The sequence below is a fragment of the Podarcis gaigeae genome (genome assembly GCF_964106915.1).
Source record: "Podarcis gaigeae genome assembly, chromosome: 12".
Lineage (NCBI taxonomy): Eukaryota > Metazoa > Chordata > Lepidosauria > Squamata > Lacertidae > Podarcis > Podarcis gaigeae.
In genome coordinates, this window is record NC_139688.1 from 23,592,398 (window position 1) to 23,616,945 (window position 24,548).

General features: G+C 39.8%; 1 protein-coding gene across 14 annotated transcripts in view; it reads left to right on the forward strand.

Moving 5' to 3' along the window:
- The window catches only part of NEBL (nebulette), a 176,013-nt gene that overhangs the window by 143,415 nt on the left and 8,050 nt on the right, over positions 1-24,548 (forward strand). For 3 of the 14 annotated variants that reach the window (XM_083704733.1, XM_083704732.1, XM_083704734.1), the window contains 17 exons: positions 1,291-1,398; positions 1,876-1,980; positions 5,146-5,250; positions 5,455-5,562; positions 6,668-6,778; positions 8,233-8,343; positions 8,483-8,593; positions 10,177-10,287; positions 13,046-13,156; positions 13,440-13,550; positions 13,930-14,034; positions 14,896-14,988; positions 15,982-16,074; positions 16,549-16,653; positions 17,537-17,708; positions 18,570-18,662; positions 19,858-19,983. In XM_083704733.1, the coding sequence (XP_083560859.1) occupies positions 1,291-1,398; positions 1,876-1,980; positions 5,146-5,250; positions 5,455-5,562; positions 6,668-6,778; positions 8,233-8,343; positions 8,483-8,593; positions 10,177-10,287; positions 13,046-13,156; positions 13,440-13,550; positions 13,930-14,034; positions 14,896-14,988; positions 15,982-16,074; positions 16,549-16,653; positions 17,537-17,708; positions 18,570-18,662; positions 19,858-19,983 (1,879 nt within the window). Of the gene's footprint in view, positions 1-1,290; positions 1,399-1,875; positions 1,981-5,145; positions 5,251-5,454; positions 5,563-6,667; positions 6,785-8,172; positions 8,344-8,482; positions 8,594-10,176; positions 10,288-13,045; positions 13,157-13,439; positions 13,551-13,929; positions 14,035-14,895; positions 14,989-15,493; positions 15,943-15,981; positions 16,075-16,548; positions 16,654-17,536; positions 17,709-18,569; positions 18,663-19,857; positions 19,984-24,548 lie in introns of those variants that run through there. The other 11 variants (XM_083704737.1, XM_083704736.1, XM_083704730.1 and 8 more) reach the window with 9 other exon arrangements.

Genomic DNA, 24,548 nt, shown 5'->3' on the forward strand with positions numbered 1-24,548 from the left:
TTCTGAGCCATGTCTTGATGATATATATGATATATGTTGTCTTAAATTAATCTCAGTCCTTAAAAGAAAACATGCTTCACGTGTAATCATCACATTAAATAAGTATCTTGATACTCAAATAAAACGATTATTGTGAGAGACTCCTTTGGAAAGGACTGTAGCTCAGTGATAGAGTATATACTTTGCATGCAAAAGGTCCTGTTTTCAATCCTTGGCATGTAAGGTAGAGCTAGGAAATACCCCATCTGAAGCTCTGCAGAACAGCTGCCAACCGGAATGAACAGTGTTGACACTGTTGGACCAGTGGTCTGACTCAGACTAAGGCAGCGTCCAATTTCCTTTCTATGCTCTCAAGAAAACAAAGGAAGAAAATGCAGTAAATGGTCAGGATTTTTTGTAAAGAAAAGACATACTTCTTTTGAGACACGTGCCTTTGCTTCCCATCCAAATAGCTTATAAAGTTAGCCTTTATAATTAAAATCGAGCTTGGGTGGCGGCGGCGGGGGGGGGAACCTTCCTAGTTCTCTAAAACTAGTTTGGCAATGAAAAGCTCCTGGGATTTCTGCTCTTCAAAAGCTTTTTTAAGCCTGACATGCACCTGAGAGTGTGGTATAGATGTCTTCTGTTAGAAACAAACTTTTGACTACATTTAACGCCAGACTGCTTCCCCTCTCTCCTGTGCACTGCAACCAAAATTTTATTCTACTCTATAAACCATGTCCTTTGTTCAGATCTTGCTCTTGTTGTTTTTACTTTGAGTTTGAAAGTTTACCACCAACACGTGTTATTCTTACTTGCCCTCTTTTCCCAAAGGAAAAGGGAGATCTGCCATTGACAGCAGCAACCTTACATTATGTTTTCGTTGGAAATATTAAGTGATACAAGGCCTGTGACACGATGCTGTTGCACTTCAGTGCTGCTGTTGGTAGGAGCAGAGAAGCTTACAGCACCATGGTGTAACATTATGGATGTTGTATCACCAGATATTACTGAGGAGAGATGGAGGGTTCCTATTTTTCGTGGCAGCCTTCTATCTGCTGCGTCATCTAGTTCCAGCTTCGCTTTCCTTTTATGAAGTAGGGATCAGGCAAAGATGCTCCAGAAACCTAGATAAGCCCTTTGGGGCCGGGCCTATCGCCCTGTATCATACCCTCTGTGTTTATTGAACTGGCCTGTAATTATATAACTGAGGGTTTGGGATAAGCTATGAATAGAAAATGCCGATGCTAAGCTATTCTGAAATCTGCACTTATGCACTATTACAACCTATGTGATTTGTTTGTTTCTCAGGCAAAATACAAAGAGCAGTTTAATAAGGATATGAAGAATTACTGCTACAATCCTCTGGAAAGTGCTTCTTTCAAGCAAGCACAACTTGCCTCTGTCTTGGCAAGTGATGTAAGTAGGGCTGTTTTTGGCACTCTTTTTATTGTAACGTTTTTGTGTGGAAGTTGCTTGGTGGGCATTTTATTTTCTTAGCATTTATTTGGAAAGCTCTCTTTTCAAAGGGTTAAACTTTCCCCTATAATAGAATATGCATTGCGGCCATCTTTTTGTCAGACCGTAGTAAATGAGTGCCACCTAATGGCCGATAGAAAACATGGCAGGCAAACATAGAAAAAAAGCTACAGATAGGTAGCCGTGTTGGTCTGCCATAGTCAAAACAAAAAAATTCCTTCAGTATCTGAAGAAGTGTGCATGCACACGAAAGCTCATACCAAAAACTAACTTAGTTGGTCTTTAAGGTGCTACTGGAAGGAATTTTTTTGTTATGGAAAAGAAGAACATTTTTTTCCTGCAGTGAAAATGAAACCATGCATTTCTGTCCCATGCTCTGGTTTGTTTTTAACCAAATGTCTATTCTTCACCTTGCAGGTGAAATACAAAAAAGACCTAGAAAGCCTTCATGAGCCAGCATCTACCTTTCCGAACCTGTTACAGTTAGAGCATGCCTTGAATGCCAGCAAAATAAGTAGCCAGGTAAGTTGACTTTCTTGTGATTAATTCATTTGAATAGGGTTTTAAAATGCAAATGGTTCAGAGCAGATAATTGTTGTGTTATGTTCCATTAAACTTAATGAGCCCTTCATCTGAAGGAGCAGGTACATTGGTTGGGGGTACTACTTCTGGGTCCACTGCTGTCGCTTGAGGTTCAGGTGGCCTCAGTGGCATAGAGTACCTTCCGTCAGCTTTGGCTGGTGGCTCACCTGCGCCCCTATGTGGACAAGAATAGCCTAACCTCTGTTGTCTGTGCTCTGGTAACCTCTAGGGTAGAGTACTGCAACGCGTTATACATGGGCTGCCTCCGAAGACAGTTCAGAAACTTCAGCTGGTGCAGAATTCAGTGGCCAGGTTGCTCACCGGGGCAGGTTGGTTTGAGCATATTACACCAATCCTGGCCTGATTGCACTGGCTGCTGATTAGTTTGTGGACCTGATTGTTTTGACCTATCAAGCCTTAAATGGCTCAGGGTCGCAATATCTCAAGGACCACCTCTCCCTATATGAGGAGAGACCCAGACCCTGTGATCATCATCTGAGGCCCTTCTTTGTATGCCTCCTACATGAGAGGTCTGGAGGGTGGCAACACAGAAACAGGCTTTTTCTGTGGTGGCTCCCCATTTGTGGAATGCTTTCTCCAGGTAGGCCCGCCTGGCACATTCCTTACATATCTTTAGGTGCCAGGTGAAAATGTTCCTCTTCTCCCAGGCCTCTGGCTGATTTATATGCTAATATGTTCTGTATTTTTATATTTTTATATTATAAATCTGCCCTGTGAACCTTGGATGAAGGGCGGTATAGAAATTTAATAAGTAATTTAAAAAATCATAATTACATATCCTTAAAAAGCAAAGCCCATCTTTGTATGCAGGTAGCAGCCATCTGGAATGGCATTCATGGGATGAAAAATGGGAAGCAAGGGTTTGTGGTCTTAAATTAATCTCTTACCATAGAAGAGATTTGGTGTTTTTATATTGTAAACTGTCCTGTGATTCTCTGATGAAGGGCAGTAGAGAAATTTAATTAATATTAATGATAGCGATACTAATAATGTCTGAATTACCAGCATACTGTGACCAGGAGTTCTTGAGACACACCAATGTCTCAAAATGGTGTGTGTGTGTGTGTGTGTGTGTGTGTGTGTGTGTGCGTGGGTGTATGTGTGTGCGTGCGCGCTTCAAATCTATTTCTAACCATTGAGGAATTCAATCTTTATGAATTCTGATTCAAACAGAAGTGTGGATTTCTTTTGGATTTCATACTTTTTTTTCCAATTCTGTGATAAATTTATTGGCTCAAAAAAAGGAACTAAGATGCATTTACGACATGTATTGAGGATAAAATGCATTTTAAATATACATATTGCAATTCTTGAAGAAGTAGTTTCCATGAAAAGAAAGAGGGAAGATAAATGTTAAAATATCTGGCAGATTTTTAAAAGAACTCTGTGTAGACAGAGGAAACAAATGTCTCCTTGCACTACCCAATCTGCCACTACACCAGTAGCACTATAGTTTATGAGGTTTTTTGGTTTTCTTTTACCTTTTTAGCTCCTCTTCTTCTTTTTAAATAACACTTTTATAAACTTCTAACCTTTATAACAGTTAAAAGGAATCAGCACATCAATATTTGTATAAACTACCGGTAGATGTGGAAAGACTTCAGATTGCCCCCCCGCTCAGTCCTCTTATTTTTGGGATATGATTTGAGGTAGCTGAATCTAATTCACATGCTGCAGAGTAACACCTCCACACACCCTGGTTTTGTTTTACTGTGAAATGGGTTTTTGCTCTCACAGTATAAGCAATTGCTTTGTGTTGCAATCATGAAGCATGCTCATGCGATTTGGCAGCAAAGCTCTCTTCTTAAAGGTGACTTGTTTTTGGCTGATGTTCACCTGTAGACCTGTAGGTACAGCATGTAGATGGGAAAATGCTTCCAGATTTTGAGTCCTGAGCTCCCTGCCAATTTAACAAGGTTGTCCATTATAAAATCTCCTTAATCCATGATTAAGGAGATGGATGAAAAGGATGACCTGTCATGTGTTATGTTATTTGAAATATCTGTGGTAGTTAGCTTCTCCCAACTGTGCCTTCTTGGGTACTCAGTTCAGTTGCAGAATAATTCAATGGTCAGAGAAAGTTGCTTTTGGGGTGTGTTGTTTTGTTTGCTATGGTTTCCACTGCCTTTCTAGGCTCCCTGTCCATTTCTGAGTAAAAAGTGCATACAATTGCACTGGGTGTGTAGTATGCATACTTTTATACTCTTTTTCTGAGTTTCTATTTTTATATTAGCAAATCGACTAATTGCATTTCACTTTTAAAACAGATAGAGGCTGCACAGTGTTTGCTTGGCTCCACTAGGAGGCAATAAGAGACTGTCAAATTGAGCTCACACTATTTCTATAATTTTCAACACTTGAGCTTCTTTGGGTTATTAAGTTGGGATCCAGGGCTATACATGTTCTACAGCATACCTTCACCCCCTGAAAAGCTGCCCTTGAAAGTTAGGTGGACCCTCTGGAGCAGGATTTCATCGGCTATGATAAGATAACCACTGCCACTAGATTAGGAAACCAGCTGTGGCCCTGCTCCCTGGAATTACTTTGCACAGGAAGGTTGTTTATGAATCCCGAACAGCCCCAAGGCTGTTATATGTCCTGATCAAAAGTTGCACATGTGCTGAAGTGGTGTGAGGTATGTGTCATGCTACTGCATGTGATTACGATCTAGCACCAAGCATTAGCTATGAATTTTGGAGGGATGGAAAACCTTAGACTCTGCCCTGCGTAGAGGTGATCAGTGCTGTGCAGAGGTGTAGACAGATATTGAAAATATCTTCCAATGCTACATGCATGGTTCAGATCAAATACTGGAATTGCCACGAATCGCTCTGCATGTTGTTTCCATGTGCACATGTTGTCCTCACTGGATCAGAGCTTCATCTGTTTTTTGTTTTTTTTTATATAAATCATTTCACGGTTTGGTTTACACTTTTGCTTTAAAGATGAGTTCTTACAAACTTTGAAACAAAGTTGTGGGTTTAAACAACAACTACTACAATGAGGTATCATTATATTTTTAAGGGATTTATATTAACTGACAGTTTTGGTCTTTTATATATATTTGCCTATTATTTGTTTCAGTATGAATATAAGAAGCTGTTTGAGAAAAGTAAGGGGCTGTATCATTTCGCACTGGATACAGTTGAACAGCTGCACCACAAAGAAAACGCAGTGCTCCAAAGTCAGGTATGCACACAGTGTGCACAGTCCAGTAGCTCTGCATGTTTGGATTGTATATTATGTACAGCATATATGTTTAGAAGGAGGGAAATGCTTTTCATGCATAAAAGAGAATTCATACACAAGGAATGGAAAGCCCCTCCTCTGTGAATGAACAAACTGTCGGTTTTAAAAATTGCTGTAGTTTTGATCCGCGCTCTGTTCTGTTAGGTGAAGTACAAAGAGAAGTATGAAAAATCAAAAGGCAGGGCCATGATGGAATTTGTGGATACCCCGACTTACCAAGTTTCAAAGGAGGCTCAGAGGTGTCAAAGTGAGGTTGGTGGAATGCTTTTGGAAACCATTACTGTACTGCAGTATTCAATACATTGTGCTGCTATGGCATTTGAATAAGGGCTGTGGGTAGTTCTTTCACTATGATGAAATGCATTGGTCACAGCCTAAGGAGATAATTTAGCCTAGTTCTCACTCAGTTTTGTTACGGCTAAAATCTGGGTGCGGGGCTACACTGCCACCCAGCTCGTCGGACTAAGTGTCCGCGGGTCCCTGCGGAAGAAAATGAGCTCAGCCGGACAGGAGCAAAATGCGGAGATCCAAGGTTTATTGCGCAACAGGTTCAAGATGAGATTGAACAGCGAGAAAGGGGTGACATGAGTTTTTGAAACTCCCTCCATGTCCCAGAATACAGTGCAAAACATGTCATGAATACATTAAAGAGAGGTTTGGTTACACGGATTACATCATGAATATATTAAAGGGAGGTTGGGTTACACAGATTAACATATGGAGGAGGGAGGGGGGAATATGCAGAGTTGAAGATATGCACAGATAAACACTTCCTGAGAAGACAATGGTCTCAAATATGCATAATCTGCCACCTGACATTGCCTGGAGGAAAGGCTGATCAGAGCGATTTGACAGGATTAGTTTCTATGAATTTTATAGATTTTAGTCCCTTTTGACATTGACAATTGGGAATGAATGGATATATTGTAGTGAAGAAGAAGGTTAAGAAGACATGCCCCCCCTTCCGTATCAGTTTGGATCTTGGATTCCCCGCCCCCCCCCCACCGCATACCAGCATACCAACCTGACACACTGCATACTGGTTTTTGAAGTCCTCCCACTTCCAAAACCATTTGCAGCACCACATGCTGCTCTTCAGGAAACAACCACATGTTCAAAACAGGCTTCAACACATGGAACAAGTTGAGCAAATCTTTGGATCCCGTTGTGTCTCCCATTTGAAGTTGGAATAGCTGTTTTAGAGACGCACTTTGATATCCTCCAAATGTTTAGATTCTGTATCTTTATGTTTTGGATTGTTCAGAGAAAACGTTTTACCTCTTGCTGCAATATAACTACAGCTTACATGAAACGGCATGCAATTTTAGAGTTATATAAAATTTTATTTCGTGCACAGAAAATATATCGAAAAGAATTTGAAGATAAACTCAAAGGAAAGGCAGCGCTGGACTTGGACAAGACCCCGGAATTCTTGAATGTGAAGCGTGTTACCAACCTGCTCAAAGAGGTAAAGGTAAAGGGACCCCTGACCATTAGGTCCAGTCGTGACCGACTCTGGGGTTGCGGCGCTCATCTCGCTTTATTGGCCGAGGGAGCCGGCGTACAGCTTCCGGGTCATGTGGCCAGCATGACTAAGCCGCTTCTGGTGAACCAGAGCAGTGCACAGAAACACCGTTTACCTTCCCGCCGGAGCGGTACCTATTAGCGGTACCTATTTATCTACTTGCACTTTGATGTGCTTTCAAACTGCTAGGTTGGCAGGAGCAGGGACCGAGCAACGGGAGCTCACCCTGTTGCGGGGATTCGAACTGCTGACCTTCTGATCGGCAAGTCCTAGGCTCTGTGGTTTAACCCACAGCACCACCTGCACAAGCTGTAATAAGTCAGAAGATGTAAGAACCACCTCTAGTTACTTCTTGTTTTACTACATATATAATACTTTGGTAAGAAAGAAGTTGTTGTGATGCAGTTTGCGTAGCCACAGTACTGCAGTGTGACAACAGTGGATGGAGCAAGCGAGCAAAACATGCAGGCTACAGTTGTGGGTGAGCATGCCAGCTGAGTGAGCAAGCCTGCCATTGGGCAGGCTGGTGACATAGACATGCCTTCTCATGTTCCCTTGTTGCTGCAGCTACCCTCCTGCCCACTTGCCTGCACACATGACAGGGTGAGTGAAGCCCCGGTTAGCACAACAGTTAAGTGAGGTTGCCAACTCACTTAAAACCATGGTTTCTGATTCTTGTTTGCTGGCCAACCATAAACGATGACTTGCCACTCTCAGCTAATCACGCCAAGTCATCCTTAAGCTTCATTAAAGATTGTTTGGTGTGGTGTCTGAATTGACTTGAAGCTTCAAAGATACCTGGAGATAAATTGAAACAATACCTCTTGGTTTGTCAATCAAGGAGGAACGCATATCTTCTGAAGACAGTGTCATAAACTGATGTAACTCTGGGTTATGTTTTCTGCAGCATTAGTGTGATATCTTTCTACATGTTCATTTCAATCACAAGTACTCACCATGCTATGTAACTCTGATTTGTGGATAAGTGCCTTTTGCATTGCATTTAGTGCACCTTTGTGAATAATGATAGCATTAGCAGAACTTGAGTGACAGGGTCATTTACTTGTCTGTAATCTGAAAAAAACCCTACCATCCATAGCGGAAGCCCTTACAGTTTTATAAAGTATCTGTAGGAACTAGTTGCATAAAAAGAAGAATGTAGTTCCCCTGCTCCCAGGAGCAAGTAAAGATTACAATCTTTTCATTCTTGGTGCATCCTATCTTTTGATTTCCCAATTCTATTTTAACTATGGTAAATGTGCACTATCTAATTCATATTTTATAGAGATTTTCAAAGTATTCCTTGAAATATTTAATAAGAACTTTTCCTTTTCAAGATCTTGCTCACGATTTAAAGCTGAGAAACCTTTTTTTCCCCCTCTCCTTCAAACCTTCAGAAAGAGTATAGAAAAGATTTGGAAGAAGGGATGAAAGGAAAAGGACTGACAGTGTTTGAAGATACGCCAGAGTTGATTAGAGTGAAAAATGCAGCTCAGATACTAAATGAGGTAGGTTATGTTAGTAAAGGTTATTAATGTCGTGGAAAGTGAGCCCTTCACAAAGCACCCAATGACACATCTGCTTAGTTTTTAGAGTCTATGAAAAAGTCCATGCTTTGAAACTGTTTCCAACTTTTTATTTTTTTAGAAGGAATACAGAAAAGATCTGGAAAATGAAATAAAGGGGAAAGGAGTTAAGCTCATCTCTGAAACTCCTGAGGTTCAAAAAGCAAAGAGAGCATCTAAAATTGTTAGTGAGGTCAGTAGAGCCAAACATTTAAAATTATTCCTTTGCATCTTTTATGGCTTGGTGGAATTAGCAATTAATTGGCACATCCGGCACAAGAAGAGCAATAAAGCTGAATTTCAGAAACACTTTCTGTATTGTTCTCATTTAAGCAAATATATATAGAAATTATTTTGTTTATTGAAAATCATTGTAGAAATATAATGCAGCACTTTCTGTTTTTGAAACGACATGGAAGGCATAACACGATAGAGTTCTTTGGCAATGTAGCTTTGTATTGCCAAAGGCATATTAGGTTACATGGGAGTAAGTCCCGATGAACTTAATGGGCCTTGCTTTGCCTATTGGGGTGCCAGAACGTTCAACCTAAAGGCCGAGATGGTTCCTAGAAGGCTGGGTGGCTTTACGAGCCATTGGGCAAGAGAGTCAGAGGAGGAAAATCCTTGCATTTCCAAGGTGGTCTGAGGAACGGACCAGCACCTTCCCTCCCTCCCTGTTTCCCACTGTGCCTCATGGTCTATGCTAGGGATTTCTCCCAATCCGCATTTTGGATCGCAGATTAGTTTTCTTTGCCTACTTCACACTGAATAGTGGGATGGAGTGCTATATGGTCTGCTGTGTTGTTTAAATAGGCTAATATTCTTGATTTGGTCGCTTTTGGCAGTTGCAGTGTGGGAAAACAAATAGTTTGGTTTAGCCTGGTGACGTCCTTTAAGCATGTTTCAGCTGATGGGTTGGCACTGAGGCTCATTTCCTGGACTCTCAGGTTCAGGGGCTGGGAGAGGGGCCTCATCTGAGGCCAAACTCTCTCATCCACTTGTGGTTCTGCGGTCATGGGGTGGTGGTGATGGGGTAAGTCTTTCCTTCTCACCTTTAGGGGGTGGCCCAGGAGTCAGGACAGGCTAGGGAGTCGTGTCCTAATTCCTTAGACAATGGTGGGTCACCCAATGGCTATAGTTATACAGTTGAATTAGTTTCTTCCCCATAGGCATTCTCCCCTGATTATTTTAATTTAAGGTCTAAATAGAAGTGGCCCGGTTCAACCCCAGCTTATGTGTCTACCTAGGTGTACAAATAAATATTCTAGAGCAGTTAACTCAACACACCTTCCAACACACTTTTAATAATATATGTGCTTATTTAGAGAATTAGGATGTGTTAGGACCCGCTGAAAATAAAATGTTCATTTTGAATTAATTATTTATATTTTATATCACTTGGTAATCCCCAAGTCAATAGCACAGGCTATTTAAATTAGGAAGCGTTCTTTGTATACTAAAAACATTTTTTTTAAAAAAAACCATTGCTGAAAACTCCCCATGTAACTCAGTACCTCAACAGAATTTTAAACCACCATTATTAAAGGGTTTGACCATGTGTTTAATATGCAAGCCTTCTAAACACTCTGACACATTTGTTCATTTTGTAGGTGTGCAAGAACTCCCCTGCAGAGAGAAACCATTTGCCTAAATTGTAAATTGGTCTTTGAGGGCAAAGGTTTTGAATATGCAATGCGTATCATTTAAAGGTGTTCCGCTCTCTCCCACCCATTCTGTTTCAAATAGACCCTGATATATATTTTCTTGTGTGCACAGAAAGAATATAAAAAAGACCTGGAGACTGAAATTAAAGGGAAAGGGATGCAGGTTGGCACAGATACTCCTGAAATACAGCGAGCCAAGAGAGCATCTGAAATTGCAAGCCAGGTTTGTTTAAAATGCTTCTTGAAATGGAACTGTATGCTTTATAGCATGATATAAGGTAATATGACAACTTTTGGAATTTATACTCTGTTTTGTGGAGCATTTTGGTCTGGTGTCCCATCTGCACCATACATTTAAAGCACTCTCATACCTCTTTAACATCTGTGGCTTTGCCTGAAGTTAAAGCTGAAGTTAAAGGTACCGAGAATTGTAAGGAGACCCCTCAAAGAGCTACAATTCCTTGCACCCTTAACAAACTGCAGTTCCCGGTATCCTTTGTGGGAAGCCATGACTGTTGAAGTGGTGTGCTTTAAATGTAAGATGTGCTTGTGACCTTAGACCAAAATATTCAGCTCTTGCAAAACTGAGTGTGAATTCCAAAAGTTGTCACAGATAGGGATTGTAGTTGGACCACCAACCTAAGCTGGTGGAAGGCATACCACCATACCACTAAGGCCCCCTGTGCCTTAAATGACAGCAGTGGGTCCAGGAGAACCGTCAAGCTATGAACTTGGTCCTCTGAGGGAGTGTCTCTCCATCTAGAGCAGTCTGCACACCACTCAGCTAAACAGAGGAACGACTCACTAACAGCACCTCATTGTTGTCTGGATTAAATGTCACTTTATCGGCACCCATTCAGCCCATTATCAGAGCCAAGAAGTGATTCAGTACATCCACTCCCTCACCTGCAGAAGATAGAAAGGAGAAATAAAGTGGTGTGTCATCTGCATACTGGTGACAATGCACTCCAAAACTCTGTGTGACCCCACTCAGTGGTTTTGTATAGATGTTAAACAACATTGGGGACAGAACTGATCTATGCGAAACCCCAAACTGGAGAACCTCACAGAGCCGAGAAGTGCTCCCCAAGAACCACCATCTGGATCTGGCCACCCAAGCAGGAGTGGAATCACTGCAATGTGGTTCCCCTAATACTCAGCTCAGACCCCAGAAAAATAACATGGCTGATGGCATCAAAAGGCATGTAGGAGAATCTACAGAGCTACACTCTCAGCTCTCTCCTGATACAGATCATTGTACAGGGTGACCAAGTCAGTTTCCATACCAAACCAGGTCTGAACCCCAGTTAGACTAGATTTCAAGTTGGGTCTTTTTTTGGAAGGGCTTTAGTACTGTTGGCTGTAAGGTTCTGGTGAGGGTACTGTGGGGCATCATATGAAATTGCTCACATACCCAAACCCAGCAAGACTAAACCACCTGCATGTTGGCTGATGTTCTGGGAGTTCAATCCTGTTTTCTACAGGGAACTGTGTCTTCAGCTGCATGTCCACCTACTTCGCACCTGATCCTACATACGATGTCAGGTGTGGGATGATTAGGTGTGGTTTTGGGGAAATTGGTTTGTGGGCTAAACAGGGAGCCAAGGACTTGTGGTGGTAAACTTTCATTGATAACTTGCCTGTAGAAGAACAGAGGAAGGGCTTTTCATCCCCCATTTGCATTGAATGTCAAAATCAGGATACTGGGTACAACATTATGTTCGAAGACTGGGAAAGGTTATGGACCACTGGAATGAAATTTACGGCATGTAATGCCTTGAAAGAGAATATTATGAAAATGATATATAGGTGGTACATGACCCCAGTCAAACTTGCAAAAATTTACCATCGGTCTGATAATAAATGTTGGAAATGTAAGGAGGCTGAAGGGACATTCTTTCGCCTTTGGTGGACCTGTCCAGAAGTGAAGGCCTTCTGGGAAATGATCTACAATGAGTTAAAAAAGGTGTTTAGGTACACCTTTCCCAAGAAACCAGAGGCCTTCCTCCTGGGCATTGTGGACCAAAGGGTGTTAAAGAAGGATAGAACATTTTTTATGTATGCAACTACAGCAGCAAGAATACTTATAGCAAAATATTGGAAGACACAAGATCTTCCCACGCTGGAAGAGTGGCAGATGCAGTTGATGGACATATGGAACTGGCTGAAATGACGGGCAGAATCCGAGATTTGGGAGAAGAGACAATGGAAGAAGACTGGAAAAAATTTAAGGACTATTTACAAAAACATTACAAGTTGTATGAATGTTAAGAATCTGTATGACTTGGAAAATTTAGCTTCTGCAATTAGATTGAGAAAACAGGAAGTTAAGCTATAAGTAAGAAAAAGTTGAAATTTAAAGCTGTTATATCTATTATTCTAAGGTATAAATATTTGACAAAAGGTACTTTAAATCTAGAAGTATAATATTCTGAAAGATATAAATAAGACATGAAACAAGGTAATAATTTGCTGATATGTTTTATTGTAAAGAACGCAGGGCGAGGGAGATGTGGGGAAGTTCAGTTAACAACTTAAAAATGTATTTTGAAAGTTGAAAAAAACACACAAAATCAGTGGTAAGCATTTATAAGACATAAATGCTCAAACCTTAAACTAGTGAGTGGATCTTGTGACAGATGAATTTAGTCCTTTCTGAATTACATCTATTATCTATAATGCTCAATTATATGAATTTATCCATTGATTCGGGGCAGTGAAAACAGGACCAACCTGAAATAAAATACTACAGAGATTATTATTATTATTATTAAAAAGAAGCATTTTTGTTAAATGATTTTCTTCCTTAAGGAACATCAGATATATCTGAGTATCTCCTACGGAGTCAATGTTCTGAGAGTATAAAGGGACAATTTGACCTTCATGGGTGCTATTTAATAAAAGCATGCAGATTAAAGCAGGATCTGTATAAAAGCTTCAGCTGCTGTAGATCTGAGTATTTCCTGATCTGCCCTTCACAGAAAGAATACAAGAAACATCTAGAAATGGAAATTAAAGGGAAAGGCATGCAGGTGGGCATGGATACTCCTGATATACAACGAGCAAAGAAAGCTTATGAAATTGCAAGCCAGGTTAGTGCAGAATGCATTGCTTCAATGACATTTACAGTAAAATACAATGGGCTTTTAAACTTTTTTTTTTTTTTTTTTTTTACGAAATCCTTTTGAAAGCAGGAAGTATAGAAAAATAATAAAAACTGAATCTGACAGAAGCACAGCCAGGCATCAGAAATCTAGTTTGTGTTGCAAGCATACCTTTTTGAAAGCAGCACACATGAATTATTCCAGCTGTATGGGAATGAAAGGCTAAAGATATTGTATGTCTAAGAATTCATTAACGTTCCATTTCTTACAGAAAGAATATATGAAGGACCTGGAGACTGAAATCAAAGGGAAAGGAATGCAGGTGGGCTCAGATATCCCAGAGATACAGCGAGCAAAGAAAGCTTCTGAAATAGCCAGCCAGGTGGGTAGGGAATGAAGAGTAATTAAGTGCTGCTTGCAGTTCGGAAGTGTCCTCCTGCGCACAGGGTTGTTCGTTTTGTTCTGATACGAGTCTTATTTTTTAATAAATATGCATGCTTCTTATGGCAGTGCATTTATTTTAATGTGTGGATGCTAAAATAAAAATACAGTAATAAAAGATACAGACTTTAATTCTGAGTTATATTAAGGCCCAGTTTGCCATGGTATAGGAATTGTGAAGCGACAGTAAAGTAGGTTTACACATATTTAAGCCTATTTAGTTGTTTAATTGCTTAATACATACATACTTATTTTGACACTAATACAAATAATTTTATTATTTATACCCCACCCATCTGGCTGGGCTTTCTATTTTGTAGAAAAAGTACAAAGATGAAGCAGAGAAGATGCTGTGCTCCTACTCTGCTGTTCCAGACACTCCTGAAATCGAGAGAATTAAAAACACACAGAGAAATATCAGTGCTGTAAGTAGCAACGGCCCAAATTTTAAGGGAAACTCTTAACAAAGTTCAACATCAAATGAACTCTCTTGTATCCCAGGGCACAATGAAAAATGTACCATTCATTGTCCCCAAGCCAGTTGCATACCCTCGTTGGTAAAGGTTGTACCACTCCTGTTGGGGGGTGGTTATTGTTATTGTTTTGTTTTTGTTTGTTATCATGGTATGTAATTTTTTTTATATTGTAAACTGCCCTGTGATCCTCAGATGAAGGGCGGTATAGAAGTTTAATAAATAATAACTGCAATAATAATTTTCACAGTACTGTGGGAAAAGGTAGCAATACAACAATTTTTTTTGAGCATTGCAATCTTCTACACAGTTATGTGGACCTAAACCCCATTTAATTCAATGCAGCCAAATTTATTATGGCATAAGCTTTTATGGACCAGAGAAAGTATGAAGTGTACTCTACTCCATTGTTGGTTTATACTATAATAAATTTATTAGTCTTTAAGTGGTGGGATGCTGTGATGGAGGTGAGGGTAGTCTTGCACTATTTTTAAAGGGCTACAAGAACAGGTATACAGGAAAGTGCTCAACCTTTATCAGATGCTAAGAGCCAGGACAATTAAACCTTAAACATCTGTGGATATCACTGTGGATATCAAATGCTATTTGTTATGGCCTTTCCCAATGTGCACTCTTTTCATATGAGGTTCCAGTAAAGAAAATGAGTTTATTAGTTCTTGTGGTGATTGAGTTAGATTATTGGAAGCTAAAACAAAAGAGGCGGTATACTTTAGTATTTGGAACATTGCCTGTTGTTGCAAACTTGTGCCAGGAAGCATACCTTCATAATTATTTTTCTATTGTTCAATGAAGGTATTGTACAAGAAAGTGATAGGAGCTGGTACAGCAGTAACAGAGACTCCAGAGATTGAACGAGTAAAGAAAAACCAGCAAAATATTAGCGCAGTAAGTTTTTTTTTTTAAAAAAACCAGATGCTCCTTTGTCCAAATTTTTATTATTGCTGTTGTTATTGTTGTGGAAATGCACTGTTCTAAAAAACAAAAAAACAAAAATAGAACTATAAAACTGACATTCCAAGTGAAATATATCATAATTCAGCATTGGTCAGATTCCGCAGCCCACCTGCATTTGAAACCCTGTTGGCAAACCCTTTGGAGCAAAGAAGCAGCGGACACAGGAAGAGTTAAGCACTCTCCCTTTCTTTCATTCTCCCAATTCAGGAGCTATTTAGAAAGTGGGAAGAAAAGCCCAGCCTCTTAATATATGCATGTAACTCTTGATCTCAGGGTCCTGGGTTCAAGCCCCATATTAGGTGAAAGATTCCTGCATTGCAGAGGGGTTGGACTAGATTCTCACCGTGGTCCCTTCCAACTCTGCAGTTCTATGATTCTATCCCCTGATTATATATGCACGAAGTGTCCTTTTTCTTGTATATTTCTGTCTTGGTGGTACTTCTTGAGGAGTCTCAGTCTAACACCCAAGAGGTGCAACTTCTTATGATATCCTTCTGACTTCATCAGAATGTTTGACTTTATATTGTAAACGCTGAAATGAAACGAATTCCCAACCTGTATTTAATATTGTCGAAAGAGGATAGATCTATTGTTTGATCTGTTTTAGGGACTATGTGTCAGTTTTTAAACTTCCTTTCCCTTTTTGTGCACCAGCCCTGTAACTGCAGTAAAAATCCCTGTTGAACCAAATGGAGACTGTACAGCAGCAGTAGCACTAATATACCTTAGAGCAAATTATGTTAAAGTTAGTAATGCTTCTCTTTGCACATATTTTACCAATGAAATACAAAGAAATAATTACGTTATGTTTCAGCATACAGCTTTAAATACCAAACTAATTAGAACATTTGGAATTTAAACACCAGGTGCCCTATTTATCATTGTTCAGTTGCAATGTTATTTATATATATCTGAAATTAATAGGCTTACTATAAAGTGCAACCTGGTAAAGCAACTGCTGTCAGTGTCACTCCTGAGATGGAGAGAGTCAAGAAGAATCAAGAAATTATCAGCTCGGCAAGTCCTTTGTTTTTCCTTGTTTCTTTTTACTGTTTTGGATTAATAAAGAATTTAACCTTTCTGTGATGATGCCCTTAACAAATAATGTCCTTAATAAATTAATTTTGAATCTTTAAGAGTACTATAGAAATGTGTATTTATCCGTTTGGCCTAGTGACTGCTAATAATGAAGCAGTAGGTTCCATGTGCGTTTTTCTTATTTCTCCACTTTGTTTTTTAATGACTTTGCCAATGTTTACTAAAGTACAATCTTACATTTTTTGTATCATGCATTATTAACCAGTCGGTTACGAATTGTAGTGAAGGCCGATGACTTTGAACGGGTAGACCAGTGCAATGCGCATTACCACATCACAATGCCTATACATTTTGGGATAGAATGGTAAAAGAATATCAGTTGCGCGTGACATTAAGCATGATTTTCCTGTCAAGTTGTGCACACTCGAAAAATCCATGTGCTGTCTTTTGCAGGTCAAGTACAGCCGAGATCAGCAACAGATGAAAGGTAGACCTAGTATGATTCTAGACACACCTGAGCTGAGGCATGTCAAAGAGACACAAAACAACATCTCAATGGTAGGGTACATTTTTCACATAGCTAGTGTGTTCTGAAGAACAGTAGCTGTAGATTGGATTGGATTGAACCCTTCATTAATCTAGGTAACTAGCACGATGCACTAAAGTCTGGACTGAGTTTTCCCACTTACACAGTGGTTCTTGGGGTGGGGTTTTGCTAACTGCATTTAAATGTTGCATATTGCTATACTAATAAAACGACTTCCCTAACCATTCACTTGTGTGGCTTCTTAAAGACACTTCACGTGGTTCCTCTCTGTTCCAGCATTGCAGATTTTAACTGGAGAGGGTGATACACACACACACTGCCTTGTGCCTGTGCATGTTTTTGATTTGTGTGTGCAAGTGGAATTCTGAATTTGGTTGCTCTGATTGCCTTTGCCTGAAGGATTGTGTATGTGTGAGTGTGCTGTGTATATGACCGTATGTGAGGAATGGGGGGAGGGAGGCTTTTAAAAAGCATATCGATATCTGTAATACCTTGAAAAGTCATACTAATTTGAAATTTTATCCTAACGTGTTGATATGGAGCACTTGTGCTATCTACAACTGAAATTGAATGAGATGTAAGAAGATTTTGAAGGGTTTAGCACCATCATTTGCATGTGAATGTAACACTAAATGCAACAGACTGCATGCGTCTTTTTATCTGTATACAAAAAGTAATTACCTTAAAAAAACCAAACCAGCGACGACAATGGGAATTGCACTTCTATTGGGCCTTCTAGCGGCAAGGAACAATTGCATGACAGTGGTTAGCAGCTTGAAATAAGCAAAAATGTCAGTGCCCAAGAAAAATAATGGTGACAATGCCTATCTTCCACAGCTCTCAATACACCTTGTCATTGGACTAGAAATTAATAATCTTCTCACCCCACTCTAGGTCAAATACCATGAAGATTTTGAGAAGACGAAAGGCAGAGGTTTCACTCCAATAGTGGACGATCCTGTGACTGAACGGGTGAGAAGAAACACCCAGGTGGTTAGTGATGCTGCCTACAAAGGCGTCCACCCACATATAGTTGAAATGGACAGGAGACCTGGAATAATTGTGGGTAAGTTTCTAGTCTGTGCCTTACTGACCCAAATATATTATGTGGGTCAGCTCTGCAGAATAATCTTGCTCTGTTATTTATTTACTTACCTAGCTATCTTGTTCTGTCTAGTTGCAGTGTTATCTGTATTTGATGTTTTGTACCTTTGTTTCATATGCAATTCCTTCTTAAGATTAAAATGATAGGTCAGTTTTGGGTTATCAGGCGATAATTGTCTGCCGCAGAATTCCTGATTGCAGTCACCTCTGAAGTAATGAGCATAGTAATTAACAGAACAGATGATAAGATGAAAGGTATTTTAATCAAACATTAATTTGCTCTACAAAGGCTGAAAGGTAAAGAAAGAGAGAGAGAGACAATATAAAAAGTACTTAAATTGTTAATATGAGCAGCCAATTATTAACATTCTTAACTTTCTTTTTTAAAAATGAAAGTAATCACAGAAGAAATTGCCATTTGACTTTTTCACGTAGATTAGCAGAAAAGGAATTCAGCTCCATGATTTTAATACCTGGTATGATGAGATTTTTATTGTTGGAAAAGTCGTATTATTTTTATTTGCAAACTATAAGTGCTGACCTGTGCATTGAAATGAAAATGAGATGCATTTATTCTTTTCCTTCAGTACCACACTAAGAATCTCGTAAAGTTATTTCTGCAATGTTGGATAGTATTTATAAAACTATGAAGCCACAAATCACACTTTTCCTCACACTTTTTCAAATGTTATTTTTCCCATGGTCAAATCCATGGTAAAACCCATCTCCATTGCCCCCCAGGGATTATTTATGTCTTCCCTGATAACATCTTTGTGCTTTTACTTTCTTCCCCCAATTGTCTTACTGTTTCTTTTTGGGAAAGACCTCAAAGTTTGGCGCACAGATCCTGGCTCCATCTTCGACATTGACCCTTTGGAAGATAATATTCAGTCTAGGAGTCTACATATGCTTTCGGGTATTGTTTAACTCATGATTTTCTCCAGTGCTTGATTGTAGTCAAGTAATATTTGACCACCCCATCTAATGATGTAGTTGCTGCTTTTCAGAACTGATTTGTGTGAGCACAGATGCAATTTTTTTAATGGGGTGGCCGCATTCATGTGAATTGTCATTGGCCTGTACACTAATTCACTGAGTGAGGCTTCGTTTACTCCACATGCTTGCGTTCCCTGAGGCAATTTACTGATGTCTGGACAGGCCTAAAGGCTGCAGATCTAATGCCCACTACTAGCACTGGATGTTTATTCCAATTATGAAATTTATTTAATATCATGACAATGGTTAGTTTAATTTTTGCTATGGATCACATGGCTTGGCTTATAGAAAGATCCAGAACGCAATTTAAAGTTGGTGATAGGTCTTGTGGGTTTTCTATCAGCTCCCTAGATTCTGTGGTTATATGCAAACCATTTAATACCACATCTCAAAAAGGACAACACATAGCCTCCATGAGCTATCCATTGTATCCTTTAAATAACGGAATAACTAAATATAATCTGCTTGCTGCCATAATTTTACACACACACACACACACACACACACAAATTCTACAGCGCTCTTCACCTGAGGATCATAGGGGAGTTATAATCCACATTACAGCAAGTTTCTGCATAGTTCCTCTTAAGGCTAAGCAACACAATTTCCTTTGGGCAGTAAAATGTCTTATGTCACAGCCATAGGAGCCCAGCTCTTAGAGGCCAAGGTCCCTTCACCCCCACCAATAAAATATTTGAGGGGGCTTCCCTCCCCAAGTTGACGGACATTGCCATTCAAATGGTGTGCACAAGTCACGTCATGTGATTGATTATGCGGGGTGGGGCTTACCTGGCTTTCCTAATACTGTATTCAAGTTGGCACCACTGGTCGCAGCTGTACCAGTATTTGTGGGAACAGTCCGTGCGTGGCCCTAGCCAGAATCCAATAGCGGCATTCCTGTGCGAACAGTTTTCCCTACTTGCACATTTTAGTGAGCTCATGGATTCCAGTTATTAGTATCTTGGGGCAGCTTTGCACAAGATGTTGCTGGCATGGGAAGTACCCAAGTTGTCAGCCCTGTTATTTGAATAAAAACAAACAAATAAAGAAGCTCTCTCTGACTTTACTCGTCTGTCCTATAGCTATTTACTGCAGTATTGTGTTTCCCCTCGTAGAAAAAGCAAGACGTTACAGTAAACAGCATTTCCGTTCTACCAGTACTTCTGGCGTTGGAGATGACAAATCAGAGGGCTCTATGTTTTCTTGTTCCAGTGAGGTAACAAGGCCATCTAACGAAGGAGGTACCCATAGATGTCCTCTGGTCCCTTCTGATTAACAGTCACAGTGTGCCTGTTTCCTTGCACATCTCCAGGGTAACTCAGCAACCCTTGTTTGCCCAGTAAACAAACAGCTGTGTGAGAGAAGTATTTTTATTAATGTCAAAGAGGCCTTGAGATAGCCAGTAAGATTTTTGTTTGTTTGGTTTTTTGCATGTAGTGTTTGATTCACAGGTCTTAATGTCTCTTCTTGGTTAGCTATTAACATACTTGTTAAATAAAATATTTTTTTTATTTTAATGAAGCTCGTCCACCTTTGACTTCAGCTGTGTAGAGTGCAAATAACTTCAAATATGTGATTTTAAGTGGGGAGGTGGGAGGAGGAAGAGGGTCAGTCTATTTATTGCCTTTGTCCCAAGTACAAGCTCATTGGAAAGTGTGAGGAGAACATAGAGACCACGGCTGTCTAATGTAGTTTTGGTCAATTGTGTTTGAAAGGTGTTCATGGTCTTTGCCACGTGACTGATTTGTGCTGCTATTACACAGCAAGAGGTGCAATGTTTTAGTTGATTTAGGTTGCCAGCACAGTGTTACAAGCAGTCATGTTGCTCAGTCCTACACACACACACACCCGCACACCCATACCATATGTGTTTGTCTGTCTATGTGTGTATTCTGTATTGTGTTGGGTATTTTGTAGGAGTACACAGCATCTAAGTGACTGAGAGGGGCAAGTACCCAAGTCTTGAATTATTTTATGCTTTCTGCTATTGTGTTCAATTGCAGGGCCCCTGATCATTTAAATTAAAGGTTTGTGCTCCACTGTAAATCACATCCTTACATTCTTAACACACATTATCACAGGGCAACTTGTAGACTTGTAGACTGATAGTTCAGGCTTCCCCGTGTTTCTTGCATGCTTTTATTGGAATTCTGGTATATGTTGGCAAAGTCCCAGCTCACTCGATCTTCATGCCAGTGTTCTGAACGAAGTTGCCAACCATTTCCGTAAATGAATATACATGGAGAGCTTAATAAGCATGCTTGTTGTTGTGTCTGTGCTTTAAAGTGGATTTTGCATTACACTTAAATATGTCTATGAAATATTCATTGCAATCTTCTATTCTTCTTGACTATATTTCCAGACCATTTAAACTATGCCTTGTCATTTCAGGGAGGTATTTTGTCTTAAAACTGAATAGCTTTAGCGCTCCCATTAGCATCTGACAACTATGTGTTTCTTATTTGGAATTTAATATTTGGGTCTCTGAAATTTGCCAAGTTCAAGCCCTTTAGTGATAAACTATGTATTTTTTATTATGAAACACCAATTTTAAAATAAATGTGTTAATCTGAAAAGAAGGTCCTCTCCCATAATGAGTTATCTTGCTTACTACATTTCTGTAAAGTCCTGAATATCTTTCTTCAGTTGTAGTTGACATAAGTTGCGATTCAAATACACACACACACACACACACACACACACACATGAATATATATGAGAGAGATCCAGCCACTATCAAATGTTTTGCAGTTCCAGTAAACTAAGTCTGAGAAGTATCTCTTTGTTGTAAGGCACAAATACAAAGGAATGCAAAATTATAAAAAGTGCCAAAAACCAACATTGCAATGAAATTAAGGAGAATAAAACCATCCTGAGAGAACTTTTCACAGTTAGGGGGGCTACCACAGAATTTTGAATATATATAATAGTACACGTGTTTCCATTAATGTAGTGACTGCATTGTGGTCCCATGGATGGTGCATCTTGTATATGATATTTTAAGAGCTACCTATACATCAGCAAAAGGGGTTGGGTAGGCAAGACTTCTCAGCCTAATGGAATCTGTGTGCATTTATGTAATAAAGCGGCAAACATTCCCCCATTCAGACACATAAAGGGTTTCTAGTTGGCCTGTTTAGTAGGTTCTAATATTAGAATATTTTATGAATGGTTTTGTAGATCAAAGGATCTCTTTGTTCAAATTGTTACTTTCCAGGCTTTATGATTTTGCAACTATTATACAATTAGATTATATATACTTCATGGTTCATTTCAGTGCATTTCCTGTTGAGATGCATAGTGAAAAGAAAGTAACTCATAAAAGCAAAGTTAAGATTCCATCAGATTTTCTAGTTGAGTAGATAATTAAAACCAAACCACTTTTTAATCATACTTAATGGAGCAAGGAGCTTTTATGATACAGCAGTCTTTTGTTATTGTTTGCTTATTTAACCATGTGTAAAAACCTAGCAATTTGTAATGGCTTTGTTATTTTTTGGAAAAATGGGGAAGATTTTACTGCGTGGGGAAAGAGCTCATATAATTAAAAAGGTTTTGCATGGTAAAGTATTCTGTCTTGGAAAGACCAACGATCTTTAAAAATTCTTCTTTTTTTACACAAGGTTTATACCATCGGAATGGGAATGTCAATAGGACTTCAGGCAGGCGGGATAGAAAGGTCTTGAGCAATAGATAAAATAATATCTATAGGGCAAGGTTAAATAAGGACACCTGCAGTGATGATCCCTCCACCACGAGGGACTCTTCATGAACCAAATCCAGCATTGACTGCCTAGCATCAAGGTTAGACGTTATGCAGTCTACTGGGATGCGGAAGGCTCTACACATCCTTGGTAGTATTATCTGCAGCTTATACCGCATGATGCAACATTGCCACTTTTTGTGCCAAACTCCTCTTTGGAACTGAGGCTAAAATGGACTGTGATGAATTGACAAGTAGTTCCTTCCTGCTGAGCTGCCTTAGGATGGGGCCAGGTATAGTGCTGCCTGTGACTTGCACACCCTCGGGTAGGAGTACTCTGAGCCTGTTATTTGCCCTGGGCAATGGAACATTCAGCCAGCATCTCTGCATCTCTTTGGGAGCAGGACTCCTTGCTTTCCTGCAACATCCCTGTGGGCACATGTATGTAGTGTGTGACCTACTAAGTTTAAGAAAGTTTTCATTAGGTCTAAGCGATCAAAGGCAAAAGGCAGGAGGACGCCTCAAAAACAAACAAACAAACAAACAAACAAACAAACAAACACAAAAACAAACAAACAAACAAACAAACAAAAAACCATGAAAGATCTAGCTAACCTTTGAATGCCTAGAACTCACAGACATAGGGTTGTCTTGCGTACAGGAGCGGAATGTTGGGTCTGTATAGAATTGCAGGTGGGGAGCAAAGAAATAATGGCCACTTGTGCAAATGTTCTTTAGAGTGATAATTGTTCAGTGCAACCAGTAAGTTTAGCTGCATGTGGGCCTGAGTTGCACATACTGATTTGCATGCATACAGGAAACGGAGATTAGTGTTCATTACTGCATAAATTTCTCAGCTTCACTACTTACTCACATCTTCCAATCAGTTGCTCAGGTTGCAGATGAAAAAGTATTTGGGAAGACATGACATCCCTGCTTAAAAGGAAAATGATACTAGAGAAGTTGTGTGTCTTAAAGAGACATATCCTTAGCGTAGGATATGCCAGGGATATCTTTCTCCCTGACCTCGTGACTATAAAACGTAGGCTAATTTTTGTCCTTCCCCATCACCGTCCCCCACTCCTGCTGCTTTGGGCAACATCTTGCCTGATAAAATGTTCTCCACAACTCAAAAGCTACTATTGCTACTATTTTGTGACATTTTGGTTGGTCCCAATAACCCAACAGCAGATGTAGGACATTTGTTTCATATGGACCAATATACTGGCCACCTTTGTGTTTGTTTTTACCCAATCAATAAATGGAGGAAGAGAAAATCACAACACAATGTCACTCCACTTTTAGAAGGGCAACCTAGATCCTTCTGCAGGAATGGGGAGGACTGGGCCCACTGGTGCCCAAATGATAGCATCCTCATGTCTCCATAATATCTAATCCAGAGGTAGCCAATGTGGTGCTTTCCAGATGTTGTTGGACACAAACTCCCACCAGCCCCATCCAATATGGCCAATGCTTAGAGATGATGGAAACAGAGTCCAACAACATCTGGAAGTAGCTATGTTGGCTACCCCTGGTTTAACCTACATCCAAAGAACTTGGGAACAGATATCCTACTTTGGGTCAGAGAATTTGGAAACCTTTTGATGCGCTTTTGGATCCCTTGATAACAATTGTTTTCCCCCACCTAATATAATAGCAGCTTGTATCTGTGTCCATTGTTGTGTTCTAGGTTAATAAAATTGCTTGTTTGGTAGAAGGATTGTATGTCTTTCTGTTTTAGCAAAACCCTGGTCCCAAAGTGAATATGAGTTGTTTGCTGCCCACTACGTTTGTAGTGTAGACAGCACAGAAGTAATTTCCTTTACTGCTGAAGTGAACTCTGTCTGCGAAGAGAGGTGTGAATGCACCTCTTGTGACTCTCTGGGTCCTACATCAGCAAGATGTAGGAAGGTTGTGAGGCCAGGACCAAATCTACCAACCTTTGATTTTCATGTTGGGGTATGTAGCCATAGATTGTAAACAAGTACTGCTTCATAGAATAAAAAAGTCAAGGGGGTGCAGCTCTTTTGAAGTGGAATTGTAGACAACACAATGTGCTATGTGACATTAACTATAGAATGTTTTCATTTAACTTTGTTTTTG